Source organism: Cebus imitator, unplaced genomic scaffold (assembly GCF_001604975.1).
Source record: "Cebus imitator isolate Cc_AM_T3 unplaced genomic scaffold, Cebus_imitator-1.0 Scaffold399, whole genome shotgun sequence".
NCBI lineage: Eukaryota > Metazoa > Chordata > Mammalia > Primates > Cebidae > Cebus > Cebus imitator.
The window spans coordinates 1,344,583-1,371,875 of NW_016107714.1; the positions used below are offsets into that span (position 1 = coordinate 1,344,583).

General features: G+C 39.0%; 1 protein-coding gene across 1 annotated transcript in view; it reads right to left on the reverse strand.

Annotated features, from left to right (window-relative positions):
* Window positions 1-27,293, reverse strand: part of TACR1 (tachykinin receptor 1) — a 139,587-nt gene that overhangs the window by 49,693 nt on the left and 62,601 nt on the right. Inside the window, exon 2 of the mRNA XM_017508779.2 lies at window positions 10,655-10,849. Coding sequence (XP_017364268.1) covers window positions 10,655-10,849 — 195 coding nt within the window. The remainder of the gene's footprint in view (window positions 1-10,654; window positions 10,850-27,293) is intronic.

Here is a 27,293-nt window from a genome sequence, read left to right on the forward strand (position 1 = left end):
AAAAAAAAAAAGAAAAAAAGAAGACATGTACATATTTTCTGCCGTAACTTGGTCAGTGGCATGCTGGCATACGTGAGACAAGCAGATGAACCTGGAGCATCTTGTACTATTGCAAAGTAAGAAAGTCCTCAAAACACAGCACAGCATGACACAACACAAGAAGCACAAAACTAGAAACTACAAACAAAACTCTCAAATCCCTATAAGTATGGGGTGTGTCATAATGGGGTATGTTAAAGAGATACAAAATTAACCTGAAAGTGGCCCCAATGGCCAAAACTGGAACGATTTGAGCAATAAAATAAATTAAGCAACTCAAAGAAATTACTGTATACCACAAGTCCAAAATAAATACGCATGAGTCCATACTAACTTAAATAAATGATTGAATAAATAAATATGTAAATGGTAAAGAAGAGACAAATCTTCAGTGCAGAAAAATTTCAAATAATTTATGTAGTTACTATGCAATAAAGGAGTAGGAGCATTACTCTTCACTCCTTAATGATAGCCTGCATGCAGTAACTTCCTTCCAAAGACTATAGTATGGGAAAGAGGAGAAAAATAATAATTTTAGTGTTTGTAAAGAGATCTGACAAAGATGGTGGAGTAGGGGATACAAGTGTAAGTGTTTTCAGTTTGAAATAGACTGTTATAACCGTAAGATATTTTACATAAGCCTCATGGTAACCACAAAGCAAAAACATATAGTGGATACGCAAAAGATAAAGGGAAAGGAATCAATGCATACCACTACAGAAAATAGTCAAATTACGAAGGAGGAGAGCAAGAGAGGAAGAAAAAAACAAAGAATATGCAAAACAACCAGAAAACAATTGACAAAATGGAAGTAGTAAGTATCTACCTATTCATAACTCCCTTGAAAATAGAAAATAGTAAATTGAATTCTTAATCAAAGGACGTAGAGTGCTTAATGGATTAAAAAGTAAGACTAAAGTACCTTCTGCCTGAAAGAGACCCATTTTGGCTTTAACGACACACATAGACTGGAATCGAAGGGATAGAAAAAGATACTCCATGCAAACGAAAAATGAGAAGGTGTAGATATACTTGTATCAGACTTTAAGTCAAAACCACAAAAAGAGACAAAGAATATCATTATGTCATGATAAAGGGGTCAGTTCGTCAAGAGGATATAACAATTATCAATATTTATGCACCCAACTATATAAAACAAATATTAAAAGATCTTAAGGAAGAGTTAGACAGCAACATAACAATAGTAGGGGACTTTAATAACTCACTTCAACTACAAATAAAAATCATCTAGACAGAAAATCAATAAAGAAATATAAGAATTGAAACATACTTAAACCAAATGTACCTTATAGACATACACAGCACATTCCATCCAATAGCAGTAGAATACATGTTCTTTTCAAGCACACACAGAATACACTCCAAGACAGATAATATTTTTAGAAATAAAACAAGTCTTGTAAATGTAAGAAGACTGAAATCATATCAAGTATCTTTTTTAACCATAATAATCTGAAACTAGAAATCAATAACAGGAGGAAAAATTCTCAAAATATGACATACAAATGACTTTTAGGTATATGAGAGAAGTGCTCAGCAGCACTAATCATCGGGGAAATGCAAATTTAAACCACAAAGCTATCACCTCAGAGCTGTTATGATGGCTATTACCAAAAACACAAGAGATGACAAGTCTTGGACTGGGTGTAGAGAAAAGGGAATACTTGTGCATGGTTGATGGGAATGTAAATTATTACAGCCATTGTGGAAAACCATATGGAAGTTCCTAAAAAAATTAAAACTAGAGCTACTATATGCTTCAGCAAACCTGCTTCTAGATATAGATCTGAAAGAAATAAAATCAGTTTGTTGACAGGATATTTGCACCTCCATGTTTATTGCAGCATTATTCACAATAACCAAGATATGGAATTAACCCGTGTCCATCAATGGATAGATAAAGAAAATATGATGATGAGAAAGTGTCACGACCAAGAGGAGCCTAAAGAGACATACATGCAATGTGGTTTCTTAGATGTGATTCTGGAGCAGGAAAAGGACGTTAAAGAAAAACTGGGAAAATCTGAATGAAGTATGAATTTTAGTTATGAATTATTTATCAATATTGAGTTTATTAATTGTGACAAATTTGCTGTACTAATCAGATGTTAATAATAAGAGAAACTGGGTATGGAGTATCTGGGAACCTTTTGTACTAACTTTGCAACGTTTCTGTAAATCTAAAACTGTTCTAAAATGTAACTTTATTAAAAATGGCAATGATTAAAAGCTAACATAAATAATATATGAATGAAAAATTATTCTATTTATTTCAAAAACATTATTAAAGAGAGGAAACCCTCTCAAAGGCTTCAGTATGCTATTATATATTGTAACTCTCCAAATTGTGGATGGCAGTAGAAGAGAGAGTAATCTACAAACTAATTCAAGAACAGAATATTACAATTTTAGGTTATCCAGGTTTCCAAAACTATTTATGGAATAATCCTTACAAATCTGACAAGATTTTATGGCATTTCTGTCGTAATGATTTCTGATAGCATATGCTATCTTTAGCATATACTAAACACAAAATTTTATATGTTTGAGGTTTTGTGTGTGTGTGTGTGTGTGATTTCTCGTCCACTTTCATTGAATGATTCTACCCCCAGTACTGAGTATTTTGAGAGCTCGAATGGCAAGTCATTTATTGTCATTCTCTTAAAAGTTATTTTGCTGATATCAGAATTAATTCTTGTTCATTATTTTCTTTAACGATTTTTATCCATTAACTCTTTCAGATTATTTGCTTTATCAAACTGCCTAAACATACTCTTAGGAATAGTTTGAGAAGAACTGTTATCTTTAGGAATTGTATAACGATAGAAGGGAAACTTTTCTATATACACTTAAATACTTTTTGAGTTTTGAGTCATGTGGAATGTATTTCTCAAACAGTTTCTTACAGCATCCAGTAAAGTCTAAATTAGCATGATATTTTCATTTTCTTCATATAAATTCTGGATATTTCTTAATTATTCTAAGTGTTTTTACTTTGTTTTCGTTGAAAAGGAGATCCCTTATTCTTTTTATTTTGTCAAGGATTATTGATGAAATAAGCTGCTTTTTTCTTCAACACATATTACATTTTAACATATTTAATTTTGGCATTTCTTGAGATAAATATATGGTACTTCCCTTTAACAAATTAATTTGAAGAAATGTAATAACAGATTTTCTGATAATTTATTTACTAGTATTATTTGCTGGAAAAAGTCATGCTCAAAAACATAGCACTGCTGTTTCAACATAATTTTTATTTTTATTTTTGGTGAATGTTTTAATTGGGATGTTTGCATCTATATTTGTAAATAGAGTTGGTCTGAAGGTTTGTTTCTGGAGTTGCTTTTATTAGCTTTTCATGTTTAGGTTTTTCCAAATTTCTATAATAAATGAGCAAGATTTCCATATTGTTCTGTACTCTTGAAGAGCTGATAAGGGCATTGGAAAGATCTTCCCTGCACAGATTTTGATCCCTGTGTCCTTTGTAAATGTAATTTTTGAATGGTAGTTTCATTCCCCTTTACCTCCAAGCTGTATCAGTTTGATTATTTATGGTGTTGTAGAAAATCATCATTTTATTTTATTGTGAATTATGCTCTCTGGCCTCTTTGTGCTTTCTCTTTCTCCATCTGAGGGCAGCTGCCTCCGGAAGTTGATGGCAGCAGCCCAAAGGAGTCCTGAATTGGGTGGGCCCATCTTTCTCAAGGCTTCAAGGCTCAGGCTTTCACCTCCTAATTAGGGGCTGCTGGTATGTAGAGGCCATAACAGCACTTGGTGGCTGCCTCCACTTCGGCTCTATCTGCACAATGTCTACCAGAAATGTCATAAAATTTCTGGCATTTGTATGGCAACCTTCCCAGTTTCTGCAGTAATGTGGGCTTTCCTCCTCTCTCTTTTTTTTTTTAAACTTTGTTCACACTGATTTCTGTCTGGGAGTCAAGATTAAGGGCTTGTTTTTATGCTACCATCTTCCCCTGCAGTGTCAGTGCACACTTTCCTCTTGGTTTAACTGCTTTTCATCAACCAAGGTGAAAATACTAAGGGCCCTGGGCTATATTTATAAGTGTAGTGGGTATCAGGGGAAGAGATTAATCCCAACAGCTAGCACAAACAATCAATCCTGGAAACACAAATATGTTGACACCCCTTTGGCCAAGGCCTGTAGCAGCTTGGCAAAGGATCCACATTTAAAAAAAAATTTGTAAAATAATCAAGAAAGTGAAAAATCTGAGAAGTAGTCCTGTAGGTATATTTTTAAATACTCCTCTTTCCTGTTTTACTCCCTGTTAATGAGCTGTTTCAATTTTTATTACTGCGAATTAAAATAAAGAATATGTATAAATATAAAAATTTCAACTGATTTTTGATAATAAACCATAATATACAAAAGACAAAGTGCTGTAAATAACAACAATGGCATATTTTTGTAGTCTTCTGTTACAGCTGGTACTTATAGAGAATTAACATATCGATATTCACTCACATTTCCACAAAATGTCCAGTTAATGAAATGAATGATTCTGTTTTCTAACATAGCCTCCTCTCCCACTATGATTAGTAGTATTTATAATTCAGAATAGGAATGTCTTACTTCTTGCTAAAACTCTACCATAAAGTTATGTACATAGAAATTTAATTATCAGAAAATGACATATGACCAATATTAATAAATGACTCAGGGAAGCAGAAATTCCCCAGGCTGCCTAAGTCTCATTCTTTTAGACGTCTTTTTCATTTTTTATCTTCATTACAGATTTTTTCTTGGCCTTGGTGGTGGGTCCTCTGATGAAGAAATGTTGGCTCGTTCATCTTCCTTGTCCTCAGGGGCATTGCTCTAGTACTTTCTGGGACCATTGCAACCTTACAGCCCATATAACATCTGCAAGAGTGGGCTTAGCTCTGATTAACTTTGAAATCCTACTGCATGCCACTCACAGTTTTTATAGAAAAAAGGAAAGGGTCAATGCATTTTGCAAAGCCAAATTTTTCTTCTTTATGCATTCACCTGTCTTCCTCTGTGCTTTCTTCTCCAACAGGAAGGGTCACCTTTGATTATATGTAAAATATTTCTTTATCACCTGTCAATCATCTCCACCTTCCTAGAACTTCCCATGTAGTGTCATAGTTTTGCCAGAGCAGCCATGCTAAGTTGCTGAGTTGCTAATTATTGCAGGACTTAAGTACAAATTATAATAATATTGTATTAATGATGAACCCCAAGCCTCAATTTTCATGAATGTTATAATGCTAGCATAATTATCTATAACTGTGGATTGTAAACATAGACAGGGAATGGCAGATAAAACTGAACAGTCTCCCCAGGGATCTAGGAATATAGCTAGAAGTAGCTCACTTTGAAGCTGGTGGTTTATCTTACTGGTCAGTTAAAAGGAATCACTGAAATAATAAATTTTCAAAGGAGGGGATTTGTTAACAACGTGTGTGTGTGTGTGTGTGTGTGCACGCACGTGTGTGTGTGTGTCTTTATATCAAGTTGTAGAAACAATTTTAATAATATAGGAAATTGGTTATGATATGATAAATGAAATAAGCAGATTATAAAATATATATACAAATGACTATTAAGTTATAAAAAGATGTTCATCCCCACTCCTAAAAGAGAAATGAACATTTTAACTATGAGATCCCATTCCCATTTTTTTCTCCTATCAGATGGGTAAAAATCTAAAAGCTTGATGATGTTCTTTGCTGGTAAGGTTGTGGAGAAACAGGAACTCTCACACATTGCAGGTGGGGATGTAAATTGGATCCTGTATGGAGGGCAAGTATCAAAATTAAGGTGGTATAATCTATTTTTGAGATTTTATGCTATAGATATTCTTGCATGATATATGTAAAAGTTTTTCATGGTGGCACTCTGTAATAGCAAATCATTGAAGACAATTTAAAGTCCACCAATAAATAATTGGTTAAACAATAGCATACATTCAAAAGTTGGAATACTAATAAAAGAACAGAGAAATTCTTTATGAACAATATGGAAATATCTCTAAGACATATTGAGATAAAAAAACAAGTGCATAACAGTGTGCATAATAGGCTATGTTTTGTGTTATAAAGAGGGAAATAATCTACATTTGTGTTGATTTGTATTTATATAAGGCACTTTAAATTTTTATGAGACACCCAAAATTTTTTTTTTTGAGACAGGGTTTTACTGTCACCCAGGCTGAAGTGCAATGAAGTGACCTCAGCTCCCTGCAACTTCTGCCACCCAGGCTCAAGCAATCCTCCCACCTCAACCTCCCGAGTAGATGGGACCACAGGTGCACATGCCACCATGGGACAGCTAATTTATTTGTAGAGATGGGATTTCAGTATGTTGCCCAGGCTGGTCTTAAACACCTGGTCTCAAGCAATTCACCTGTCTGGGCCTCTCAAAGTGCTGGGATGAAAGGCATGAACCACTGCACTGGGCCACCACATTTTTTTTTTTTAATCCATTCTGTTGATGATGGATATTTGAAACATCTCCCGTTTGGGGGCATTAATGCTGAGCAATGCTGATGGGAACATTATTTCTGTTGTAACTGAGTGCATATGTGCATGGTTTTTTTTTGTTTGTTTGTTTTGTTTTGTTGTTGTTTTTTTTTTTTAGAGTAATTACCTACAAGTGAAATTTCTGAGTCACAGGGTATGCATAGCTTCTTCTTTTCTAGAAACTATAAAATAGACACTGCTTTCTGGGCTGGGCACAGTGGCTCATGCCTGTAATCCCAACACTTTGGGAGGCCAAGGCAGGCGGCCTTGAGGTCAGGAGTTCAAAACCAGCCTGGCCAACATGGTGAAACCCCGTCTCTACTAAACATACAAAAAATTAGCTGGATGTGGTGGCGGGCGCCTGTAATCTCAGCTACTTGCGAGGCTAAGGCAGGAGAATTGCTTGAACCTGGGAGCCGGAGATTGTGGTGAACCAAGATTGCACCATTGCACTCCAGCCTGGACAAGAAGAGTGAAACTCCATCTCGAAAAAAAAAAAAAGATATTTTCCAATGTAATTATCAATTTATATTTCTTCTAGCAGTTGACAAAGGTTCTTATTGCTTAGTTTGAAACAGTTTTGTCAGATTTCTTAACATTTTCTAGTTTGATGGCTGTGAAGTAAGATCTCATTATGGCTTTAATTTGCATTTCACTGGGAACAAAGGAAGTTGTGTGCCTCCTTATATATTTATTGGCCATTTGTATTGTGTGTGTGTGTGTGTGTGTGTGTGTGAAGCCCACGTTCAAAACCTTTGTCCTTTCTTTTATTGGATTGCCCGTCTTTAATAGTGCTTAATTTAATCGATGTTTTAGTAAACGTTAGTTTAACTGTATTTGTAGTAAACATTAGTAAAGAGTTTGAATGAATGATCATGGTTGGAGGTCTACCATGCAGCCAGAAGCCATATGCAGCAACCTGAGATTTTTCACAAAACATTTTATGCAATTAGCTTACACAAATTATTCATTAATGAAATTGGGCCTAAGCATCTTCCCATCACACTGTCTGCTGCCAGTCATCTTCCAGTGAACCCAGATTAATGAATGATGCTAACATTGGTAGTTAACACTCACCAGACCCTTACCATATGTAGGGCACTAGGCTGAGGACTTCGTGTAGGTTATTTTTATGTACTTCTCTCAACACTTCTTTGTGGAATGTACAGCTGCTCCTTGACTTACAGTAGGGTTAGATCCAGTTAAACCCATCATAAATTGAAAATAATTTAAGTTGAAAATGCACTTACCACACCTAATCTATCAAACATCATAGTTTAGCCCAGCCTACCTTGCATACCTCAGAACACTTACATTAGCCTACAGTTGGGCAAAATCATCTAACATAAAGCCTATTTTATAATAAAGTGTTGACTATCTCATGTAATTTATTGAAAATTACACTGAAAATGAAAAACAGAATGGTTGTATGAATACTCAAATTACAGTTTCTACTAAATGCATATCAGGTTTCCATCATTGTAAAGGGGAAAAATTGCAAGTTGAACCTTCAAAATGGGGGACTGTCTGTACTATTAGGCTCAGCGCCTTAAATTACTTGACCATTATGACTCAGCTAGAAAGTGATGGGACTGGGAGCTGATATCTCATCTAACTTCAGAGCACACCCTCGGCTAATTATTCATACCGCCTCAAAATGAAGTTTCCATCTGGTTTCAAATTTGGGATTGTTGTGTACCACAAAAGCGGTAGTCATTTCTTCTAAAAGAAGATAATATAATTAGTTTAGATATGGCAAAAATTGAAATTGTCTAGAAATATATTAGAATGTGTTATGAAGGATGCTGACAAAAAGAAGGTGTGTTTGAATAAAGCTATGCTATGCACTTATGTTTCTATCGCTGTCATTAAGTGAATGACAAAGGTACTCTTTTGATTTACTGTTGTATCAATAAACATGTTATACTTCATGAATAGATAACATTAGATGCTCTTAAGTCAGGCTCATTTTTTTTAGGTTAAAATGATGTAATAAATAACAATGGCAAACTTAACTGTACATCCAGTAACAGCTACGCTAAATTCCCAAAGCATGGGAACAAGACAATCCAACACATCATGTTGAGTCTCAAAGGGATTTTCTAGTCTTTCATAGCATAAAACACCAAAATGTTCAAAAATAAGACCCTCCAAAAATATTATTCTTTTTTGGAAAAGACCTCAGAGATCTGTGGTAAAATTAGTCTTTATTTCCAAGTTAAACTTTAAATTTGTTGTGAGATAAAAGAACTGTGAAGATTTTGAAACAAAAGTTGTAGCAAGTGATCAGATTTTGAAAAGACCATGAGAACTAAGAGCTGAGCTACAGCCCATGGAAACAACGGGAGAGATTTCTGAAGCAGTTTATATAACGAGCTGTAATTCAGAGGTTCTTTTTTTTTTTTTTTTTCCTTTTGAGGAAACCTTCTGGCTTGAACATGTTCGCAGGTCCTGTATGGCTTGTGAAGCTGTGTTCTTTCTCCCGCTGAGACCTTGCTCAGGCTTGTAGTTTCATTTGAAAGAATAATTTTCGATGTCTCCTAGCCTGAGCATTAATCCCCCCACTGCTTGATCGATTAAATCCCACGGTCTGGGTCTGGAAGGCGATGTCTGAGCTTTATGTATTGCTTTCTGGCAAGCTGCATTTCCATACTCATGAAACGGATGCAGCAGGATGACTGTGTGCAATAGGCTTTCAGCCCTCAAATCTTGGGGGGAATGACAAGCATGGTGTCTCATTTTAACCCAAGTTTAAAGGTCTCATAATTATACTGCTATCTGGTGAATTTTGTTCATACCTTTTGTATGACATTTAATAGCTTACAAGGTGAGAAGACATTATCTTGTTTGATCTTCACGAGAATTGTTTATAGGAAGCAGAGCTCTGGTCACATGACCAGTTACTGGCCATCTTGTAATTAAAATTCAGATCTTTTGATTCTAGCACCAATGTTCTTTTATGATTCACATAAAAAGCCTGAGATTGGAGAATTATAGTGGGCTTTCAAAAAGATCCACATTATCCATGTGCTCTGAGCCCAGAAAACTAACTGTAATATAAATGTCACATTGTGGCTCACTTGAGCAGAACAAAACAAAGAATATGCCATTTCAATATTGCCTCAAGGATAAGAAGTCTTGGAGAAAATTGCTGGGATACTTTGAAAAACCCTAAATGTGATCAGGCAGGCCGCTACGTCTGCCCTGGAAGGGACCTGTAACACATAAGCTCTCAATGCCTGGCCTGGCCTTCCTGTCTGTTTCACCTGCATATGTCCTATTTTTCCAGCTGAAAAATCCTGGGTGTAGGTGCTTTATTTTGGTCCTCCGCAAAGGGGAATCTTTATCTCAAGATCTTTAAGTGCAAGTACCTTATTAGGGAGAAGAAACACCAGTAAGAAAAGGGGGACAGTGGTATAGGGAAGGCACAGTGGCCAGTAAAGGGCAGTCAGCTACCACTGGAGGTTAATCCCACAAGGAAAGCCCGGACGTGATGTAAAACACAAACCACAGACACAACCTGAGGGGTGAGAGATGGCTGTTCAGGTGCCAGCTCCCTGCAGTCAGTGTTCTTTTTTTTTTTTTTTTTTTTTTTTTTTTGCAGTGCAAAGTGAAGCAAGTTTATTAAGAAAGTAAAGATATTAAAGAATGGCTACTCCATAGACAGAGCAGCCCCTCAGTCACTTTTGAGAGCTGCTGGGAGTTGGGGGTAATTTCCCACCTTCCTGCATCTGTGCAGGAGGGAAGAGCGTCATTCCGAAGCTTAGGAAAAGGTTCCTAGGCAAAGAAATGCAGATCACAGCAGGGTAATGTCTCTGGTAAAGGCCTGAGGGATATGGCTCTGCTATAACAGGATCTAGATCTTACACTTCAAAAATTACCTTTCAAATGCTCAGAATAGTAGTTGGGATACTGTAGTCCCGTGATAACTGTGGACATATCAACCTGATATGAGGGTGAACGTGAGAAATGCTTGCAGACACACATTAAATCTGTACCAACAAAAGATTATGGAAAGAAAGCATAAGAAGGGGCCCGGAAGGTACCCAGCACCACGGTTGCTTTGGCATGGGGAGTCATCTCTACTCACACTTTCTCATAAATCTTGTTGGGATGCTCTGGCCATTCGATCATGCACACGACTCTGCTGGGCATGGTTTCTGTGGTTGAGTAGTAGCCCTGGGGGAAGGCCAGCAGGAGAGCCAGGACCCAGATGACACAGATGACCACTTTGGTGGCCGTGGCTGACAGCCGGGGCTGGAGGGGATGGATGATGGCCATGTACCTGGAACAGACAAGAAAGAACAAAGTTCTGATTTGGTCACCAAAATCTGCATCAGAGGTTCCGTGTTTTTTTCTGTCAATAAAGACATTCATGGAAACCCTTTGATTCCTGATGATTTCTACAATTATTCTCCAATTCCTTTTCTATATTCTATCCTTAGGCTTTATAATATGGCACACAATGCCAACATGCAGAAGAAAAGCCAGCTAGGTTTTTCAGTATTTCAGAACCCATCTAGCAACATTCAAGGAGAGACATCTTCACCATTAAAATGCCCATGCTGGGGACAGGACAGCCAGGTACAGGTAAGTGAAATTAGAAAAATTAGGACTGTAAATTTATTCAATGTCAAGGCTGTATTTTATTCTTTTTGGATTAAGAGATAATGGTGATCAGAATAGTACTTGTTTTCAGTCCTGTGTGATAGTATAAAAGGTTAGCAGTCTTACTTCAGTCCACACAGTTGAAGAGAAATAAATGTGTCTCTGTGACAAAGCGTTGGCCTAAAGTTGGCAACAAACAACAGCTCCTGGAGAAAATTTCATCAATTCTTTGAGCATCAAGGAGTCAGTGTGTGGCTGAGTATACATACTTCACGAGGAGAAAGGCAGCCTGCGCCTGCTGAGGCAGACACACTAGGGTACACAAAGGGCCAGTGTGGATGACACTTTGTTGCAGGAAGAGGGGAGCACAGTGACTAATGACTTCATATCTGGAGCCATTTCTCCATCTCCTCACTCCTGGGCTCTGGCACTAAACAGTGTCATCTGAATGAATGTGTCCACATGTTTGTATTTATGCACGGCCTCTGAGATGTTGCTGAGATGTGAAGGATAAGTATTTCATTTCAGCCTTTCATGTCAGTTATAAGCACATCAATTCTGCCTCTTTCATTTTAAAAGACATCTCTCTATACATATTTTACTTGCAAAGTTTATAGCTCTATACCTTAAAATAAGCATTTTTTAAAGAGAAGGAATGATATCTTATATCTTATAGGGTCTTTGGGGTTTAAATATTATCTGACAAAATCTCAGAATCACACATTGATTCTGACAGTCAGGTGTTTCTGACTTCCATGGGATGGAATGGCCAATGGAGACTTCAGAGATGAGCAGCCCAGCTGTCAGCTGGGTCCACTTCATTCTACATAATTCTTTTGCTGTATTCTTTGGACTCCTAGGATCTCTAGACCAGCATTGGGGCCAGGGTTACAAGTAAAGCAATTTTATTCAGTAAGCACTCAATACATTCCCACTGGGCACCTGCTGCATGTAGAGCACAGCATTTCCTTCTGGGATATAAACTTCTAGTTTCTCCAGGGAGAAAAGGTGCATCAATAAGCAGCTCAAAACACAGCAGCAGGATAAGTGACCTCAAGCGGTAATTGGATCAATACCTTGGAGTCTTAGGGGAGCTGCGGAGACACTCAAGCTCTGAAACGACAGGTGGTCTACTGGAGGGGCTTCAAGAGGTGTGCTGGATTTGGGGTGAACCTGATGAGCATCCTGCCCCAATGGCAGGAAGTGTTTGGAGCTTCTTCTTTTTCCATGTTAGGATTAAGCTCTGTTTGCATGAAGCCTTCCTTGAGCATCCTTTTATCACTGTAAACTTCAGAAACTTCTGTCTGCATTTTCATGCTAGGGACTTGGGCTGTCCTTCCCTGGTCTGTAAGGGCCACTGAAGGTGTTTAGTGTATAGAGTCTGGCTGCTAGGAGGACACTTCATGTCAGCCTTTATATTAGAAGTCACAACAGCTCCCAGGAAGGAAACTCCTAGAGACTCTTCCTTCTGCGTCTTTTAGAAAGTGGGTAGTGATCTTAAAGTCGGGGGAGAGTGGAATTATAGAAAGGGACTTAGAAAAGATATGATAGTGGGGGTGTGTAGTAATCTATAAATCTCTGGTTCTGTTGTTGGTACAAAACCTATCACTCAAATGCTGCCTGAAGGTCATCAAAAGGGTGAAAACAACTCTCAAGATGTTGCAAATCAAGCATTGCCTGTTTTCTTTAGGTTACTCCAAAAGGGCCACGACTACTGTCAAGGAAGGTCCAGGACACCACAGACTAGATGAGCTTCCATCTCTGGAGTAGTCCCCTGAAAAGGACCCTGAGAAGTGTTGATTTCTCCCCTAGTCCTGTGTCTTCCTTGAGGCCTGACAGTGGCGGAGCCCTGTGTCCTCTTCTTCAGTCATGGGGTGTGATGGGTGGGGGAAAATTCAGAATCAGAGCCACCAACACATGTGGGCCTGTTTAATCATTACTGTTGCTGTCTTTCCAATTCAGTGAAGGGTTGGACCCAGATGGTCATGGTCAGAACCTCTTTGAGTGTTTGTATGAAAACCGTAGGATTGCTTGTTGGATTATTTCCCAAAGGCAAATTGTTTTCCCCCTACAAAGCTGGAAAGACAGCCGTGAAGATGCCTTATCTCACCTCCAGCACTGCAAAGGCTCCCACCCTCGCCGGCAGCTACGCATTCTCAGGCTTCACAGGAACTGGAGGAGGATGCCCAAGGGAGAATGTGGTAATTACATTGCCCTCTTTTAATATTATAGCAAATGCAAGATTTTAATTTGTTTCGCACTCAGGATAAATGCTCAGTTTTAAATAAACAAATCCCAACACCAATCCCCATGCTCAAATTGGTGATATACCATTCAGAATCTAATGTGACTGGGCTTATGGGGGATTGCATCAGCATATTGGCATTGTAACTCCAAATGGGTGGCAGAGAGCCATATTTTATCTTTATTGCAAAAATTGCAATTTGGGAACCCATTTCAGTGAACTCTCTGCCGTTCCTTGAGTATAGGAACCATTTTAGTGACAGATGAAAGTATTACCCACATAAAGCCACAGAGAATAACAAAGATTGCCTTTAAAAAATGTACATATTTTCATTTGTTCAAAACAGAGGTATTTATAAATCTCTCTCTCTCCCTCCTTCCTTCCTTCCCTTCCTCTTTTTCCTTCTTTCTTCTATCTCTCTCTTGCAATCCTCATTTCTGGGGATTGTTTAACATTCTTTTTTTCTTATTTATTCCAAAGCTAGTACCATTTGGATAACCTGTACACAGGTGGATGAATATTTTCTTTCCTACTCCCCATTCCTCGCTTGGAGCCATTTACATACATTTGTGTATTTAACTGGAACCACCCTGAGCAATTCTTGCTTATTTGGTTATAAGATATTACTGAGCAAGTGCTGCAAGCCCAAGGAAGATACATTCAATAAATATTTATTGCCTGCACCGTGCTCACGGGACTCTAAGGTAGTCAATGAAACGTCTTTCTGGTTTACGCATTAATCATCGGGCTGCCAGAGTCAGGTGTCCGGAGGCGTGTGAGATGTGGATTACGTTCTGTTCTTCAGGTGGTTCCAGTCCCACCGAGGGCCGTCAGCTCTGATTTGAATTGTATGTGCCCTCCCAGCTGAAAAACCTGAGGTGTAGCCTTCCTCTTGCATGATGATGCTTTATTAAAAGAACTCTCTGCTGCACTTTTTTTTTTTTTTTGTAGGCAGAGTGAAACAATTTTATTGTGGAGAAGAATTCCAATCCTCTGACAGGCGACAGTATCTTCATAACTTCCTCCTATATGAGTCCCAAATCACTCAGCAGAAAGAATGTCTTCCTCTACCATGACACTTGCCCTGCAGGGCCCTTCTTTCACAGTCTTTCCCATCCAATTCCAGTTCCTGCCCTCCCTTCTCCCCACTCATTCCTGGAGTGTTACAAGTTTCTTTTAAGGGGCCATGTCTTCCTGAGTTCAGATAACCAGGGTGGTAATAGCTGAGAGTATGGCTGCTATAGTCTAGTTTAAGGGTTGACAATTTTTTTTTCTGGGAAAGACAGGCATTAAATATTTTGAGTTTTGTGGTCCATATAGTTTCAGTTGTAACTATCAAACTCTATCGTTGTAGTGTGAAAATAGCCACAGACAGCAAGGAAACTATTGGACATGGCTGTATGACAATAAAATTTTATTTACAAAAATGGGAGGTAGGCTGCATTTGGCCCCTGGCCCATAGCTTGCTGTGTCCTGGTCTGGTTTATGGGAAGGGAGGAGCAGGAGGAATTAGAAGCACAGGAGAAAACGGTGTGTAATCTTTAGAAACACTAATTACCTTTGGCAGATGAGAACTCATTGCTTAATAACTCCTGTGTCCCACAAGCAGTCAGTAAGGTGGTCTACGGCCAGTCATGACCCAGAATCACATAAAGCCCTGGTTCTTATGTGAGCACAGTGGTCAATCTGGGATGTTTTTCCTCCTCCATCCTTTCCTGGCTGCTCCTGTTTATTTTTACAACTTGGCATCATGTCCTTGTAGCTGGGTTTGGTGCCCTGACGTTACTGCTGTGAAGATCTCTAAACCTTGTGCTGACCAGATTTCACTTTATTTTTGATTTTCTTTTCTTTTTTTCTTTGGTGACAGAGTCTCTGTCTGTCACCCAGACTGGAGTGCAGTGGTACAATCTCGGCTCACTGCAGCCTCTGCCTCCTGGGTTCCAGCTATTCTCATGCCTCAGCGTCCCAAGTAGCTGGGATTACAGGCACCCACCACCATGCCCAGCTAATTTTTTTGCATTGTTAGTAGAGAAGGGGTTTCACCATGTTTGCCAGGCTGGTCTTGAACTTCTAACTTCAAGTGATTCTCCTGCCTTGGCCTCCCAAAGTGCTAGTATTACAGATATGAGCCACCGCGCCGGGACTCTATTTTTCTATTTGCATATCCATCTCCTCTCTTCACCCTCCATAGGTCCTCAGCCTGCCCAGGTGCCCAGGATGTAGTAAATATTCAAGGAAAGTTTGGTTGCATAAATGATATCTTGGCACATAGCAGTGGCTCCATAAATGCTTGTTGAGTGAAAGGAAATGTAGCAGGAGAAAAACATACATGTTCTACCTTTACTCCTGCCAGTCTGAACACATGTAAGACTGATGTGAGAATAAGTATTGCTCAAAATGTTTACTGTCATATAAACATTCAGAATCATCCAGCAGGAGTGACCTCACTGGACTTGGCTCTTCAGAATTTTTTATCTCTTGACATTAAGGCCTTAAATAAAGCCTCAGTACCTACTTCTTGACTAGCTTTTATGTTGACCATATGTTGGGAACTGTGCAGGATTCAGTCTCCTAATTTTTTTTTTTAGCTTTTATTGTAGGTTCAGGGGTACATGCGTCAGGTTTTTTCTACAGAGAAACTCATGTCTCAGGGGTTTGTTGCGCAGATTATTTAATCTCACATATTAAGCCTATTACCCAATACTTATTGTTTTGGCTCCTGTCCCTCCTCCCACCCTCCACCCTGAAGTAGACCCCAGTGTCTGCTGTTCCCTTCTTTGTGTTTATGAGTTCTCATCATTTAGTTCCCACTTATAAGTAAGAACATGTAATATTTGGTTTTCTGTTCCTGTGTTAGTTTGCTAAGGATAATAGCCTCTAGCTGCATTCATGGTTCCACAAAAGATATGATTTTATTCTTTTTTATGAAATAATTTTATGTGTAGTATTCCATGGTGTGTGTGTGTGTGTGTGTGTGTGTGTGTGTATATATATATATATATACACACACACACACATTTAAAAATCCAATTCATCATTGATGGTAAGTTAGGTTGATTCCATGTCTTTGCTATTGTGAATAGTGCTGCAATGAACATATCCATGCATGTATCCTCATAATAAAACGATTTAAATTCCTCTGGGTATATACCCAGCAATGGGATTGCTGGGACAAATGGTAGTTCTGTTTTTAGCTCTTTAAGGAATAAAAACTTAAATGTGAAACCTAAAGCTATAAAAGCACTGGAAGACAACCTAGGCAATACCATCCTGGACAAAGGAGGGAACAAAGATTTCATCACAAAGACACCAAAAGCAGTCACAATAAAAGCAAAAATTGACAAATGGGATCTAATTAAACTGAAAAGCTTCTGCACAGCAAAAGAAACTGTAACAGAGAGAACAGACAAAAATGGAGATATATTTGCAAACTACACATCTGACAACAGTCTAATATACNAACTGAAAAGCTTCTGCACAGCAAAAGAAACTGTAACAGAGAGAACAGACAAAAATGGAGATATATTTGCAAACTACACATCTGACAACAGTCTATAAGAGACTTAAACTAATTTATGAGAGAAAAATGTTAAACATTTGCCATTAAAAAGTGGGCAAAGGACATGAACAGGCAGTTTTTAAAGAAGACATACATGTGGCCAACAAGCATATGAAAAAAATCTCAGTATCGCTGATCATTCAAAAAATGCAAGTCAAAACTACAATAAGATACCATCTCACACCAGTCAGAACGGTTATTTTGAAAAGTCAAAAAACAGCAGAGGCTGGCAAGGTTGTGGAGAAAAGGGAACACTTATATATTGTTGACAGGAGTAAATTTGGATTTTGTCTTTCTATATGATATCACTCTCTGGCTCTTCTTCTGAACAAATGGCTCCATTCCTTCTCCTTCCACCCTCCCTCCATTTCAGGGAGCACACAGTCTTTTGACCTGAGGTCACTAACATTTCATCAATTGAGATTTTCTTCCTGGATATTTCTTTTATCATCAAAATCCAGGGCTGTCACTTAAGCAGATCACTTGACCAGCATCCTTACCTATTCAGCTAAGCTCAAGCTCACAAAGCTATAACCGAAGAAGATTTTAGCAGCCTGCAGAGATGACACAAAGTTCACCCACCATTAAACCATTTTTATTATTAATTAATTACTATTTATTAATATTAGCAGCAGAGCCCCTTGCATCATCATTGCTATGTTGTGCACAATTCTAAAAAGCATGAGGTTTTGATCTCCAAGCCCAATGCAGATTCACAATATCATCAGTGGACTCCCTTCAAAAGGTACCAGCTGATGGCAAGGGCACCATTGACAAGACCATAAAAAATGATGCAAAGACAGATCTGAAGGCCTGTGACAGTTTAGAGTGAAGTGAAGGAGGAGATGCAGTTGACTGTTGTTTGAGTTGTCCTTCCTTATGTGTGACCAAAGAATGACCCATATAGTTCAAAGAAGATTCAGAAATAGAGTCCTTGAGCTGTTAAGAAACAAAGTACCTGATGTAGGAGCTAATGAGAGGAGGCGATTTCAGACCCTGAGAACCTGACAGCCTTCTCTAGATCCTACTTCCTATGCCACTACCATCTGCAGAAATTTTATTCCTCCTTTAAGTGTGGGTCAGAACCCATCTCCTTCAAGAAAACTTTTTTGATTGTTAAAAAATCTCGTGGAGTTTATCATACCCACATTCTATTGAATACCCTCCAATACTCCTGTTAGCTGTGCTCCCTTATGCAACCCTCTCATTTTATTTTATAGCAGGGCAATCAGCGCTCTTGTTCTAACCCATCACTAGATGATAAGCTTCCTGAGGGCAGGGGTTATGTTCACATATATTTTTATCTTTTGGGAAACTTACCAAAGAGCCTTACACAACTGGTAAAATTTGCCTGGATATGCCAGTTGATGTTTGACCAAAGAACTCTTCATTCAGCAGTTGCAAGCTGGCGGCTCCACTTAGGGCATTCAGACTAATTTTAAAGGACAAGATTACAAAGGTAAAGATACAATTCTGGCGTATTCTTTCCACAGTGAACTCCTTAAAGCTATTTTGGAATGTTAGGCACTAAATCAGGATTGATAAAGTGTTCTAGTTGAGTATAGATTGAAGGTGTCCCCTTAGCAGCCCAGGTTAAGCCTTTTGATTTTTGCAGAGCCAGAGCTGCCATAAAAGTGCATATGACTAAGGTCTGATGTGAACTAAGGGGAAAAGACAGTGAAGGTCCAAAGTAAGTATAACATTCTGAGTGTTTCTGCCAGCAGGTGGGCCAGAGCAGTAAGCATTGGGAATGAGAAACACTAGGATTATCAGTCAGCTAATCACTGGGATCCTGGCATTCACAATAAAATGCAATCCCTCAGGGGTGGGACTAGAGGTGGGAGCAACTGAAAAGAGAAATGATAGCAAGTTTGTAATGCAATGGAAGGTGAGTAAAGTAACACACCATTTCGTTTCCAGCTTGAGGGTTCCTGTCAAGGATTGGCAGAAGCTACTTGCTAGCTCACAACATTTGTAACTACTGCTTTCTTCCTATATGGCATCTCACACTTGCATTTAGGACTCCACTCCTGAGACTGTGCTGACATGTGTGAGACAGACACATTCAACGATAGCTATCCCATGGGCCAAAGGCTGATGCTACTGGGACAAACTCCATCCTTGATGACATTGACATGTTTGCAATTTAGAGTTAAAACTTAGGTAGGAGGTGTGTGGGGACACATGGGAGACTCAGGATTATAGACATTTGACTGGGGAGGTGATATTAGAACCACATTAGCTCTAGCGGAAGAGTAAGAAAAAAAGAGTGGTTTGGATTATAATGTCTTTGAGATTTTAATTACTGAAAGGGAAAGGGAAATTGCACTGATTGAACTTTGTGATTTTAGGGGAAACTTAACAATGAAAAGAATTTCAAATTTAGGGCATCTTTAAAATTGTTGGTACTGTGCTTTTTGACCTTTGCTGTCACTACAGTATTGAGTAATCTTCTCTGGCAAGCTAGTTAGGTAAATGTAGTTGGCCATAATCTTAGAATTATATTTCATCTTATGCAGTGTGGCCTTGATATTAAGTTATTAAATAATTAATACTCTCTTCTGATCAATTTTGAAGTTTTTGTGAGCAACATCAAAAATGCATTTCTTTTAGCTTTTTGAAAATACATAATAAATTGTTGTTGAATGGATTTTGCATGTTCCCAACCCATCAAAATACTAAATGTTTGAGGTGATGGATATGCAAATTACCCTGATATGACCATTACACATTGTATACATGTATCAAAATATCACATCACACCTCACAAATATGTACAATTATTATGTGTCAATTAAAACAAATAAAAAAAACAATTTTTTGAAATCTTAAGAAAATGATGCATTTCTTGGAGGGCTGGATCATCGATTCCATTGGGCCTGGCAGGCTATGTAAAAACTGCTGCAGTCACTCACAAGTATATTTAGTTTTTCTGATTCTCTGTCATCCTCTTTCTCCAAGTGATATGCATGTTTTCTGGGTGACCATAGGCTTGACTTTTACTTTTGGCAGCAGGAAACATAAAGCAGAGGCACTGGGGGCCAAAGGGAGGGATAGGAGGGAGAGGATATTTCCCTGCCTCCTCCTCACTCAGGGTAGCCTCCCTTCTCCCACAGATCTTTTTTATTAGATGCACAAAGGCAGAATCTGTGGGCTGGGATTGGAGTGAGGTGAGTGAGACACAGTGCAAGTGAAGAATGTGAAGAATTAAATCCTGTCTTTGTTTAAAATTTTGATATTTTATTCATCATAGATTTTTGTGCATTAAGTTTGATATCTTAACTTATTGCATTAAAATATTATTTGTCTTGATTGCTGAATTTTTGGAGTTCCTCAAATTTTGTACCCCAGGCAAGTGCCAGACTTGCCTCATCCTAATCCCAGTTTTGAAAATGTCTCCTACTGAAGTACAGTGGGCAGGACGATCACTGATCAAATGAAGTGTCCTCAGGCTCAGGTGCTCAGCATTATTCAGTGCTACTGCCCCTGCCAGGCACCTGATGTTCCAGTCTGTTGTGCTGTGTCCTGTGCCTGCAGCCACCACACGGGGTGGCAGGCTCAGCAGGAAGCCCATAACAGTTTAAGAAACATGGAAAGATGCTGAGTAATCCTGCTCTGGAGAGTATGGAGATCATTTGGGTACCATTGCTATAGTGATTTTGCTTTTTCTTGTATAGCGTAAATCCACAATTGTTTATTTTTGATAGTGCTTTCTTAGTTAAAAAAATATTTTGACAGCAATAAGTTATAATTTCAAAGAAGTACAGGTCAAATGAAAAATTTTAGTACTGGATTTCTGCTTTTCACTAAAGTCAATGATGAATGTGTAATTTGCACAAAATGATTTTAGACATTTACTTTTTATCAGGCCAAAGCGTTAATCATTGAACCTGTGAAAACCAAAAGACACACATCTGTTGAAGAAGCAGCAGCATTTACACCAAAGTTAGTTATTTTAAGACAACTGTGCTCAAAGACAGCTATTTAACCTATGCAGTGAAGTGGTGCACTTGCTCGTCATTCTGTGAAGCATGACTTTTCACTTAGATTAAATGACTGTTCCTCTAAATTAACTTCACTCATTTTTCAATTCCAATGTTTCTTGTGCATGTACAAAAGGTCGAGTGATACCTATTAATATGTTGGCTCAGTTAGCAGAAGAATTTGGCAAATAGCTAAACGATTCTAATTTTATATAAGTGTCATCAGATTTTTCAAATAGAAAATCAGTTAATTTCAATAATGAGTCAATTAAAAAAATCTAATTCATAGGTTTAAAGCTTTTGGAAGGTGAAATAATGGACATTGTGAATGTTATCATGAGCCCATTTCAAACTTCAACAGTGAAGATAAATTGATTTGCTTTGGTACTAATATGAATATACTGTGGTAAAAATAATGTGCTTACTAAATTAAGAAATCCATAGAACAGAAATGTACTTGTAATAGGTTGTGATACACATAATTTGCAGCTATGTGCAAATAAACTATGATATCTTACTAATTGAAATAGAAGCTGTAGTTGAAATTTATAAAAAAGTTTTGTAAGTATAGAGTAACTGAACTAATTTATTTTGGGTGTTTTTTTTGTATGATGAATACAAAAGTATACTACATAGGATTTTAAAAGTGTTTGAGCCTTTGACTATTTTATGAATTAACCTAAGTAATGGTACCAAATTTTTGTAATTGAGTCTTCAAAGTTTTATTTACATTTTGTTTAAAATTAGTTAAAAATTGTCAATCAAAATATTTTCAATGGAGTAATCCTAAATTTTTAACTTCTGAAACTATTGGCAAGTTGCAATTTCTCAATACAAATCTGCAAACAAAAAGACATTGAAATTTATTTCTATAAAAGCCACAGACAAACCGCACAAAATAAAAACTGAAAGCTCCTATGGGGTGCACAATTTCATTTTGAAATTCTCGAATTGCTCTTAGGAATACTTTGATTAGAGGAAATAATCTTTTGATGGATCTCTTGTTTTTTTAGTGAATTGCCAGTATTCTCTAACAGAATAAAGTATAAAATTGAGAAAATTTTACTTCTCACAATTATGCAGTGATTAAATTAGACAAAACACTAAAATGAAAGAGACAACCTGTCAACTAGATAACTTAGTTTCATCTCTTAAATCTAACCTTCTGTACCTCCGTGCCGCATTCTGGCTAATTTTTTTTGGATCTATCTTCCAGTTTATTGACTCTCTTCAGCAAGTCTAATCTGCTATTAGATTCATCTACTGAGTTTTACATTTCAATTGTTATTATTGTTCATTTTTAGAATTTTGATTGCTTATTTTAAAAAATGTCTAGTCATTCTTTGTGATTTTTACTCACTCCTCATATTTTCAGCCTTCTTTTTTCTTTCATTATACATTACAAACATAATTTATATTTAGTATCTCTGTTAACACGAATAGCTTAAGTCTCTGGGTTTGCTTCTGTAGGTTCTCACTCATGGTGGTTTCTTCCATTATCTGTTTTATGCTGACTGCATCCCGCTTATTTTCTTTGGAACTTTACCTTTGAGAATTCGTTGATTCCTGGGTTGAAGGTGGGTTCCTTCAGCGATGATTGCCAGAAACCTGGGAATACTTCCAGACTGTGACCACTGTAAACTGTATTTCAGAGTGAGGTTTGTTTTAGACCAACCAACTGATATGAATTTGGTCTGTGTCCCCATGTGAGGATACCTTTTCTGCTGCAAACTTTCAGAAGAGATTTTTTTGTTTGTTTTCTGTCAGCAGCACCACGGCTGGAGATGCGCAATTTTCCTTGCAGCTGTTGGCAGGCTAGGCATTCATTTCTAGTTCCCTTTTACACTGAGGATGTAGCTTTTTGGTTTCCAAATTTAAGAGAAGGTAGCCTATTAGGCAACCCACCTTGGACAGGTCCTAAGCTTTGTTTCTTGTCGCCATACTATATAAGCCAAGGTCAAGGTCAAATGCCTTTAAGACAAAAGCCAGTTTCACTGCAGTCAATACCTGTAGAATTCCTGTCATTATTTAAATTTTGACTTGAGCATATTTTACTTTCTTGAAAGACAATGAATGATTTAAGAAGAATTTTTTTGTATATGGTATCTTATTCAGTGGTTTTTTAAAATTTAATTTCAAGAGCAGCAATCAAGATATCTAGTCTGCCACTTTGCTGCTGTCTTATTTTTTATTTTTCTTTTTGTCTAATTATTCCAAGTAAAAATTTAAACAATGCAGGGAGATATAAAAAAAAGCTTCTCTTTGACTTCAATCCTTCAGAGCAACTCATAATTAATATACTGAGCCCTTGGTAAGTGCCAGACTTCATTCTATGTGCTTTCTTTGCATTAGTTCATTTCATCTTTCACCAACCCTTTGAGGCAGGATAATGTTATGACCTCCATTTTCCAGATGAGGAAATCGAGGCACAGAGAAGTTAAATAACTCATTCATTAAGTATTGGAGCTGGGTTTAAACTTGGCAGTCTGTCTTCAGAGCCTTTGCTTTGATTTTTATCAAGGTACTATCCAGGACCTTCATGCTCACTGCCAACAATGAGTGCAACCATCTTTCCTCTCAACATACAAACATATATATCTGTCAGAGGTATCTGAGCCAGAGTAACTCCATCTTGAATAGGAGCTGGGTAAAATGAGGCCGAAACCTACTGGGCTCCATTCCCAGACAGTTAGGCATTGTAAATCACAGGATGAGATAAGAGTAGGCACAAGATACAAGATACAGGTCATAAAGACCTTGTTGATAAAACAGGTTATAGTAAAGATGCTAGCTAAAACCCAAGATGGGCTTAGATGGTGAAGAGAGTGACTTCTGGTCGTCCTCACAGATACACTCCCACCAGCACCATGACAGTGGCACAAATGCCATGGCAACGTCAGGAAGTTACCCTATATGGTCTAAAAAGGAGAGGCTTGAATAATCCACCCCATGTTTAGCATTTAACTAAAAAAAACCATAAAAATAAGCACCAGCCACCCTCGAGGCTGCTCTGCCTTTGGAGTAACCATTCTTTATTCCTTTACTCTCCTAATAAACTTGCTTTCACTTTATGGACTTATCCTGAATTCTTTCTTGCACGATATCCAAGAATCCTCTCTTGGAGTCTGGATTGGGACCCCTTTCTGGTACCATATCCATACTTTTTCTGGTCCTGCTTTTTAACTCACTCATTCAATAAGCCTTATTTAACCCCCTTTTTATATGTCAGAGAAGAGCTCAGTATATTCATGTTCTGTAGGAGTGGCTGTCTCTGGAGAGGGACACATATGATAATGAAGATGCAATTTGCTGTGTGCTCCAGAGGACTCACAAAGCATGAGAAGCATGAGCAGACAGGAGGACATTTAGGCCTGGGTAGGAAGGTCAGGAGAGTTTCTTAGTGGAGATGACATTTGAATTTGACCTGGAAGTTGAGCTGGCACACAGAGTCTATGGAGAGCTGTGTGTGAGATACTTTCTAGGAGAAGGCCACAGCATATACAGAGGCCCAGAGAAGCGAAAAGAAATGGCTGTTTGTAATCATTTTCAACATTTTGTTAGATGCTTATCAGGAGTCAGTGTTGCATCTTCTATTTCATTGAATCCCCATGGCACCTGACCAGGCACAAGAAAGCTCCTTGGTAACTACTGGCTGATTAACTTAATGACCCCTTTCTTCTTTCTATAAAGAATGCAGCAGACAGAGATGTTGACTCCCAGATGTTGATGAAGAAACAAGGATAGAGGATTGAGTGAGGAAGGAGAAGATCTCGCAGGCCTCTGCTGGTGAAGTGCTCAGAGAGAACACTGGCTTTCCAGGGAATACATGAAGGATGCTGGGACCAGCGCTGCCAGACACAGAGCGAGAGAGAAATGTGCTCTCCAGAAAGTAAACACTCCCCAGATCTGTGCTTACAGACCACCCTGTGGCCTGTCTTGCTGGTGATGTAGGACTTCCTTAGCTTGGATTCTCTGGCAGTGGAACCCCTGCTGCCTGAATTATGCCTTTCCTCTTCTCATGGGGCCCCCCAGCACAGGACGTATTTCTTTCCCTCTCCGCATTGCTCTTACTTATTGCTTTTTAAGCTACTTAATCTCTCTTAAAGTGATTTCTTAGAATCTCAGCTTTCTCATTCTGAAATCAGGATTGATAATATTTGCTTGGCAGTGCTGCTGAACAAGATAATATGCAAGAAGGGAATAGACAAAGTCTGTTGCGTAGTAGGCACACAACACTTGTTCACATTCCCCTTCCTATTTTTGTAACTTCCAGAGGCTATTGCAGGAATTGCACAGGAGAAGAGCACCTCCCCAAGTGAGAAGTGGTCTCTTTCCAGAGATTCAGTGCCTAGCTTGAACCCAGGATACCCAGGACACCAGACGCTTAAACTCTCCGTGCTACTGGCTGGATCCAGTGCCTGGCGCCCAAAGATACTCAAAACAGCAAAAGGCCAATGAGGCAGTGGCGTCAGCTTAATAGCTGCTGTCAAGGATGGAAATACTCAATTTATAACTTAAATGGTATTTCATGAGAGAAAATAAATTAAAGTAGAATTGTTCCTCCCTGTAGTCCCTACATGCTAATTTCACACAGACACTTAAGCATGACAATTGCTGAAATTGCAGACTGATAAAGGGGGCACAACACCCAGCTGTTGCACATTGGCCCTCCTCCAGAGTTTGCTGGAATGAATTGCTTCCTTGCAGGGGGACCTTAAGACCCAGCTTTCCTGTGGAGGAGGAGCCTGATTCACCCTCTCCCACCTCCCCTATATTCTCCACGCTCCCTTTGGAATTCTGTTTCACCACCTTTTTACAAATCTCACAGCTGAGGATGGTTGTTGGAGGCTCACCAGGGACACCAGGAACTAGCGGGTCACAGTCAGAGGATGAAGCAGCACAGATTGTGAAGGTCAGGATTGCACAGGAGGAGAAAAGCACTGCCCCAAGCAAGAAGGAAGTGCATGGGGTGGGCAGGGGTTGGCAGAACTTGGGTCTTGTAGAAAGAAACCGAGGCCCATCATCTCACAGGGCACAGCCCAGCCTCCTCATCTCCAGAGCCCTCTGTGTAGTTCTCACTGCGGCCTTCCTTCCTGCCCTGTGCTGTGGCTGCTTCCTTGGGAAACGTGGGTAAGAGGTCCAAGGGTCTTGGCCCTTACTTCTTCATCTTCATCAGCCCACAGTAGAGGACATGCTGAACACACGCTTATTGGTGCAGTGTATTAACAAAAACAAAAACTCATCTCCCAAGCCACCTGAGTCAGAAGGAACAGAGTTCTAGTTTTTTGTTTCTCTGTCACTGACAGGTATGCACTTTTGGCAAATAACCTCTTTGAGTCTTAGTTTTCTTCTTGGTGAAGAGTTTCTGCAGATGTTTTGTAAGGTCTGCGAATGAGTCCAGGGCCTGAATGAAGGTAGAGCTGGCCTGCCTTCTCCCTGCTCCGGCAAAGCCTATCCCCTCTGTGATCCCTGCCCCAGCTTACAGCACCCCTGAGCCAGCATCTCTCAAAGTCCCCTTACTCTCATCAGAAACGGTCAAAGTCATAACAGGCACTTTAACTTTTCCATCTGACCTGATTATTGTGAGGATCAAATAAGACAAAAGTTAAGAAGTTGTAATTGTGACGTGAGGCATTGTTAGGAGCCTCACCAAACAGACATTTAGGCACAGGAAAGAGAGGAAGAAAGGCAACTCCTGATGGTGTATCAGGCCACATTCGGAGCTCCAGGAAGAATGCTTGGTAGACCACCTAGGGAATCTGTAGAGCCTACACCTGGCTTAGGCTGGGGTGGGGGAACACTCAACCAGATGAGGATATTCTAATAATCAGTTTGTATGCTCCCTTGACCTTGGCTTCAAGGAGAGATTGTTAGGTCAATGGTATCTCACTAGGCTAGAAGCAACTTGAGTCAGGGATTAGAATTAGCATGAGTGTTCCTTGTATACTCATGGTACGTGGAACCTCAGTGACCGTGTAGGCTCTTAGGATGAGGAGGGGGATTGAGGCTGTTTGGTTCAGTCCCCTCACTAGACACATGAGGACAGTGGGGCCCAGAGAGGTGGCATGAACACTCAAGATGGAGTCTGAGGCCAGGCTGTGCTTGAAGGCAGGTGTGGCTCCAGAAGGGCTGGGGAAGAAATCAAGCTGAGGGAATGGGGGAGGGTTGTCTGGAAGCTGCTTTTGCATAATACTTACATAAAACTAGAGAAGTGTCAACTGTCCATATCAGACAACAGGAGGGAAGAGCTGATGCAGATGGGAGAGAACTAAAGCTACTTTTTGTACCAACGCAGCTTGAGGCCCCGGGACTCTCCTGCTCTTCCCCACTAGGT